The sequence below is a fragment of the Limulus polyphemus genome, unplaced genomic scaffold, assembly GCF_000517525.1.
Source record: "Limulus polyphemus unplaced genomic scaffold, Limulus_polyphemus-2.1.2 Scaffold511, whole genome shotgun sequence".
NCBI classification, from domain to species: domain Eukaryota; kingdom Metazoa; phylum Arthropoda; class Merostomata; order Xiphosura; family Limulidae; genus Limulus; species Limulus polyphemus.
Window position 1 is genome coordinate 63,244 of NW_013666121.1, and position 7,965 is coordinate 71,208.

A 7,965-nucleotide genomic window follows, 5' to 3' on the forward strand; every position below is an offset into this window, starting at 1 on the left:
TTCGCATATAAAAATATCCAAAATAACATGTCACCATAATCATGTGTTCTCCTTTATGGTTGTTTATTTTCAAGACAATAATTACAACTTTTTTGAGAAAATAAAAAAGATTAGAGGCTAAAATCAATCTGTAAAATATATAATTTCAGTTAATCATACCCCAAACACAGGGTATCAAGAGATATTTTGAGTATGTCCATGTGGAGCTTGTAATAAAATTAGTTTTTTTTAAGCATGTGATCTCCTTTAAGCATATATCTAGTATAGATACTCAAATTATGTCATTTTGTTAGATCATTATACATAACAGCCAAGACATTTGTAGTTATCAATAACTGAAAGGGTAAGAGTAAATTGCATTCTTCAATAAAAATCACTGACCATCAAATTGCATGAACACCTTTACGTGTTCTCCTTTTCTTCAGAGTGAAAAATATAGAGTGTATAATGCTTTTCCCACCATATTTAGTTTCCATCATGTAGAGATGATTAGGGTAGGGTGGATTTGAAATGTATTAGTCACAAACCAACTCATTTTCCTGCAAGAAAAGTCTTTGAAAGTGGGATTACATAATACATGTGAATCTCTTTAATTGTATAACATAACATTCAAATGGTGTGAGTGGTGGTAGTTTTAGGTTAAAATGACTGATAAATTACAAAACTAAATCTGCAACCAGTAATTAGGGGTTTATTTATAAAAACAGATAATTGGATATGTGGTGATATGCATGTAAAGGAGTTCACAGAATGGGTAAAGGAGATCACCATTTTAATTAAACTCCTTATATATGCTTATCACTTTTTAGTATAATGGCACATTATAATGAAAGCTTACATTTGTGATCTGTGGAAGTAGTCTAATACAAAATAACTATTCTTATTAGCCTGCTATAACTGGATTTACTGTAGAAATGTAAAAGAGATCACTTTAATTTGTACACCTGTCTTTGCTAATATACAAAGATGGTATGTATTTTGGTGATGGGTTTCATATTTGTATTTTTGAGAATGGGTGTTAAACAAAATCAGCAGCTGAAGTATTATCACAGAAAAAAGTCAGCAGAAGGGAAAACCTTCTTACAATTTGTTTGCTTTTTGCCTCAGTACAATATAATCTGGTAAAGGAGAAAATGTATGAAAAACAGTAGTCATCTTCATCAAGGTGGGAAAATATGACAGAATGTGGTCTGAGTGTTAGTTTTTTGGCACAAGGTTTTTCATTAGTTATATTTTCAAGAACTGTATAATTCATACTTATAGGAAAAGATTATGTTCCAACATTTTCCAGTTGAAAAATGGACTCTTAAGAAAGCCTGGCCCGTAATGAAAAATAATAATAACAATTCTTCATGAGCAGTTTGAGCATTACGTAATTCAATACAGTACCTTGAGCAATGCGCTTGCCAAGTGATTTACAGCTTGTGTGGTGGGATTATTAGTTAGACACAAATCAAAGGGCAATAAAACAATCAAATTCAAGTATAAACAGATGTATACTGTTATGAGGTTTAAGCTATTTAGGATAAACAATTGTAGTTTCCTGTTACAAGTTGCAGACATTCTAGAAAGAAAAAATGGTAATTTAGATTTATTTTTTTTATGGTAGTTATGAGGTTGTTCAAATTGCCCAAATGTGCATACGGTTATGGTAAAGAAAATAACAGATAAAATATAAAGTTTTATCAAAGAAAAAACATTTGATATTTATTTAGGAAATTTTAGAGATTACTCAAAGGAAATTTGACAGTTTTCAGGTGAAGAAACGTATTTTTAATCTTAACATGAAAATCTCTCTGTATTTGGAGCAGTCAACACTGATTCCATATATTCATGTAAAAATACCTAATTAAATAATCTGACTTATTGCCTGCAAAAAACTTGTACTGTTTACTAAAAGCTTGCCAAATTTGATGAATATACAAAACATATTAAAAGTTGTAGTATGGAAACTCAGATGAACACAAGATTGGTGTAATCTATCAAGCTTGTAGCCAGAGGTTTCACTTAATAATTAAAGTGAATGATAGAAAATGACTTATTTGTCTCTCTTTCAACTCTTGAGTTAGGAGTATCAGCTGTTGATAACTGATGTGTTTTTATAATATAGGTAATTCTTTTAAAATTTATTTCATGTAGAGCATATGTATTGACATTCTCTCTCTATTTTTTACTTGATTTCATCTTAAATTTTTCCTTCATTTTCAGAGTCTGGCTTTAATTAAGGGATCATGAACTCTGTGCCATAATAATGACAGCTGTCATGTTATTTTGCTGATCCTAACTTTAAAGATGACTAATATCATTTGTAATATTGTTTTTTTTTAGCCGTTGCTAGTGTTTGTTAATGTGAAGAGTGGTGGCTGTCAGGGACTGGAGTTATTGTCATCCTTTAGGAAATTGTTAAATCCTTATCAAGTTTATGATCTTGAAAATGGTGGACCTCTTCCAGGGTGAGCTGGTTATTCCCTAGTTTCTTAAAACTTGTAGACTATATGATAAGAACTTTGGTAAGAAATAATATGTGAAACTGTCTGTAACCTCTTCCAAGTTGAATAGACAGGAAGTTATTGTTAGTTTAAGAGCATAGAAACTTTTGAGTAAAATATTGGAATATGATGAATGAAAGTGACTAAAGTTTGCATTGGCATCTTCTCAAACTTTTTATTTATCAAAAGCAAAAACAAAAAACATTGTAATACTTCTTACTGAAGTATCCATAGAAAGCAAAGCATTTAAAAATTCTTGTCTAAAAATGAAGCTGATATGTAACATGCTGTATGTTAAAAATGGAATATAATCATTGGAAGTTACATTAAGAGTTAAATTGCAGTGTTGTTATGTGTAAAATTCACTTGAAACTTCAGATACTATTTTTCCACGTATTTAACCTTTTCTGGACCCTAGGGGTGTCACCTATATTTTGGTTTTTTTCTTTCTCCCAAGTGAGATACTTAAACAAGTTTCATGAAATCAGTACAAACTTACTAAATGATGACTAGTTTCCGCTTAAAATAATTACTCTGACTTTTTTTTAGTTTTTTTAAATAATTTTTTAAGTTGTAAAATTTCCAATATTTTGTTATAAGACATTTCTTGGAAAATCATTGAAAATTTTTCCAATCATCTTAGAATTTTATTTGTTGTTGTTGTTTATCTAGTGCACTTTATCTTCATTGCTTTTCATTGATCTATTTATTTTTATACTTTATTTTGCCCAGTGCAGTGGTCACTGCTTACAGCTATAATTGATAAGAAATATGTCAAAAACTGGCAAAGATCTATCAGTAGTTACCAAAATACTTGCATTGAGCATGATTCTGATGCATCTGGGCCCATTCCCACTCTTGCTTGTATTGATAAAAAAGAATCTCATTTTTTGGTCAAAATATTAGCTTTCTATAATGCATTGTGTTTAATTGACAAGCGGGTTCAGGTCAAATTCTGCATCACATTGATTAAGGAAATGCACCACAGTATAAAACTTTTCACCTAGAAGGAGACCATCTTTGATGCTTACAATACTACTACACACACTGAAAATTTACTTTTTTTAAAAGTCTCACTCTAACAGATTCCTAAAACTTGGCAACTCTATATCTGACTTAAGACTAAGCCACTCAAAATAGCATCACCATTACTTAAGTAATGCTAGGTAACAATATTTTTGTTAATAAAAGTCTTAGTGAAGATCAATTTATATTTCATAAATAAAATTTCTTTTTAATAATATATTTATTTCCATTGTTTGAATACAATAAACTTAATAGTAATATTAAATACATAAGGATTTAAGTCATTACAATATTTTGCCATAGACAACTATACATGTTATAAACCTAACTAAACTAATATGATGATGTATGATAAAAACAAAATCTATTGCTTTCAAAAAGATATAATTTAACATTGAAATATTTTTCAGGAATGAAAATAATATGTGAATAAACTTTACAAAATTCAAAAATCTGTGGATAAGTCTTCTAAACTTGCCATTGTATTTTTATTCGTCTTTACAGAAGCTGTGGATAAACTTTCTCATAAAACCATAAATTGCTGCTCACACCACTTTCTGTTGTCAGTTGATTTAAATAGCTTATAACATGCTATATCCAATGGTATTTAAACTTTGTGTTTAGCTATTTTCAAAACTGTGCATCATTAGTAATTGTTCATACCACCTTCTATAATATTATCAAAGAGTAGAAATGAAGCTCTGTATTAATAAAAATACCAACAGAAAAGGAAAATCAAAGGGTACTAGTATTTTAAGTAAATATCAAATATAAACTCATACTTTGGGCTGGATAGAAAAAATAACAATCAGTGAGTATGTTGTTTAGAGGTAAAACTCATAGGAGTTGTTGAAATAGGATTAGGATTATTATTTTAACTTAAATGTTGAATTTTAATATGCGCATGTGCAGTCAACACCTGAAAGAAGCTCTGTGGTTATCATAGAGTTAATTTATGTAACTTTGAGTACCTTACAACAGAAATTCAAAGTCATATCTACATTTTATGCCTTTTATAAAACAAAATCATTTTTAAAAAATCAGTGAAATCCTAATACTTTCAACAATGGACCTGTCTTCATCAAAGCTGCAAAATGATGCAAGTAGCATAAAGTATGAATATAAGTTTTGTCAGCTTTTACATATGTGTATGTATGTGTGGGCTAGATTCTTTATAGTAGGTGTCTGTGACTTGTTGGCAATAAATTTAAACAATAAACAGACAGCACAAAATCCACTTGTTTTGAAATAATAAATCCAAATTGAGTCCAATGTATGTACAAAAATTCATTGCATATTGGTTATCACAATTGTATCTAAAGCTTTAAATAATTGTCCCTTTTTTTCATCAAAGTCCATGTGGAGTGGATGACGTTGTAACGTCAAAACATGTAGAGTCGTCAACTTTTTGAAGGCCATAGATAGGCCTAAATAAAATGTTTTTAATTGTGTACCAGTTTAACATTGAATATTATTTATGATATTAACTTTATACACAAATGCCAAAATACTATAATTAAGATTCATAATTGTTTAAACATTCTGTGAGGGTTTTTTATGTTGGACAAAAACATATCTAGTTCAGTGAGCAATATTCAGGTATAAAGTGAACACCTGTATATCATGTTTCAGATTTAAATATAAACAGTTTTTTGCTCAAAAAATATCTTGAAATTTATATTTCATCATTTTGTAACATTTATTTAGTATAATTTGCAAAGAAAAAAAAGTTCAAACCTATATTTCTGTACAGCTCCAATGAGTCTCGCCTGTAAAAACTAAACTTATTGATTTTTTTAGAATTTTTACACCTATCCCAAAGCCTAGTTTTATGATTTTCTAAGAAACTATCATCCTTTGAGAATGTAACTCTCAAGGATTTGTTTTTTAGTGATTTTCCTTCTCTTTCTCTGACTTTATTAGTACAGTCTTTTATCACTCCCTTTTATGTCTTCACAGCATGTGATGTGACAATTACTAATGAAGATCAGCTTTGAAAATAGGCCCAGGCAAAGCTTAAATATCATTGGATAGAAGAGATGATAAAATTGTTTATGTCAATGCGGAGTGAACAAGGTGTCATGTGAACTGTTCAACTAATTTATTGTTTCATAGTTAGGTGATTAGATGTTGCTTGTACAGAGAAGATAAATGGATTTAATGGAAATCTTGGAAGATATAAGAACAAACAACAGATCTGGGAGTATTGTTATAGTTTTCTTAGATGTTCTTTTCATTCTTGAAAGTCTTAAATTATATTTTTTAAAGCTATGGGAACTTTATTGTATGACAAAACATCTGGTAAGCCTAGTTAGGTTTAGAGAGTACAGTAGTAGATGGCAAAATATTCTAGAGGTGCAAATGACTGAAATCCATATCTATTAAATATTATTCTAAAGTTTATGACATTCCAATAACACACATAAATAAAAGAATTTATCCTTTGAAAAGAAATTACATTTATCAGAAATGAATTGATTTTGACCAAGAATATTGTTAACGAAAATGTTGTTGCCTGACGTGACCTTGATCCACTTTTAACATATCAGATTATAGGTCACTAATAAATTTTTGTTTGAGTGTTTTTGATCCTAGCTGTATGTGTAAATCAAAATTGTCTGTCTTTTCACAAATTGTGAGAAACTGGGTAAATCTATTTTGCTGAAGTTTGGTAGAGGAACTAAAGATCGTGTGAAAATGAATTAGCATTCAGATGAATGGTTCAAGGTTGGCAGCCATTTCAATTTTACCAGCATAATGAGGGTTCAGTTGAACAAAGAGCTTGGTAGTCAAATACATGAAACTAATTCCAAAACCAAGTGGTGTTTAATACTACAAGTAGCATGAGTATCATTTCATTGAAAAAATGGTTCCCATGGTTCAGTTCAATACAGTAGAAGTGGGCAACACATGGCCCCTTTATATTGTTCCTTTTTTAAGTCCAGCATTGCTAGATACCTTCGTTAGTTTATACTTAGTGTTATGCCTTATTGAAATGTGCCATTTTATCCCTTAATTCTACATGTATCATTTTAGCCATATTATGATTTCAAATCAGTATGGTACTATTATCAGTCAATTTAAATAATGCATTATAATTTAAAAACACATGTTTGTTTTTATGCAGATTGTATGTGTTTAGACGAGTGAAGGACTATAAGATTTTAGTTTGTGGAGGAGATGGTACAGTAGGCTGGACACTACAGTGTCTAGACAATGTTGGTCAGGACTCAGAGTGCTCGTCCCCTCCTTGTGCTATCCTGCCTCTTGGAACAGGCAACGACCTTGCCAGGGTTCTTCGTTGGGGTCCTGGCTACACTGGTGGAGAGGAACCACTTACACTGCTCAAGGATGTTATTGATGCGGAAGAGATAAGATTAGATAGGTAGGCAAAACCTTGAGTAGAATTTAAGAGATATTTTGTTGTATTATTGTAACCAGCTATTAGGGCATTAGTGGCTTGAAAACAAATTTATACAACTATTTCAGCAGTATATTCAAAGATTAAGAAAAATACATATTCCTCATGATGTCAGAAAATCAGATAGGTTCAAGAAGTCTTGATACAAAATGATAAAACCCTTTAACCCGAGTGCTTTTGAAAGGTGGACCTTTACGAAAGCACTCGGGTTATAGGGTTTTTATCATTTTGTATCAAACATTTATTCTTAAAACTTATTTGAGTTGTTTTCACGTTAAACTTATAAAAAGCATACATTGGAAATGCATTCCATATATTCATGTTTATGATAAAACATTAAGAACAAACATATGTTTTTTGTTTTTTAGTTTTTATTTACTTGAACTTTGCCATTTTTGGTAATATTGCAAGCAGCTTGTAGGATCTTTTTTCTTTTTACAATGAAAGAACATAATATTTTGAAAGAGTTCGAATTTTTTGTAATTTTGAAGCATGTGTAAAAACAAGAGCTGTAATTTTCTCTATCAAAGGCACAATACATTCTGTATAACTTTCTAGTACTCATTATAGATTGTGATATTTTTATCAAACAAACATGATTCTTAAGTACTTTATACTTGTGATTTTTTCATCCCTCTGGTAACAACCAGTTAAGATTATAGTGCATATAGTCAGGGTCACATATTAAAATGCTTCAAGAACATCAGCTGGGATTTTGTTTTTATTGTTTACATTACACACTTACAAGTGGATGTTATTTCCTGTGTTAGGTAGCATGTGTGTTGAATAGACAACATGCAAAGTAATTTTCATTTTAAGATTAAAAATACTTTTATGCATCAGAAAATTTTTAACTTTCATATGCAAAAAATCTTTATAATGCCCAGGTAGTTATCAAACATTTCTTATGAAAAAACTTTATATTTTATATGTTATTTTTCAGTAATTAATTTCTGTAGGGATTCAGTACATTTGACCGATCTTGCAACCACTCAAAAAATTGGAAATAAATATAAATTACACCTCTTT

General features: G+C 30.0%; 1 protein-coding gene across 3 annotated transcripts in view; it reads left to right on the forward strand.

The window, feature by feature from the left end:
• Positions 1 to 7,965, forward strand: part of LOC106458763 (diacylglycerol kinase theta-like) — an 85,470-nt gene that overhangs the window by 59,752 nt on the left and 17,753 nt on the right. For all 3 annotated transcript variants that reach the window (XM_022385081.1, XM_013918312.2, XM_022385080.1), the window contains exons 15-16: positions 2,329 to 2,453; positions 6,643 to 6,900. In XM_022385081.1, coding sequence (XP_022240789.1) covers positions 2,329 to 2,453; positions 6,643 to 6,900 — 383 coding nt within the window. The remainder of the gene's footprint in view (positions 1 to 2,328; positions 2,454 to 6,642; positions 6,901 to 7,965) is intronic.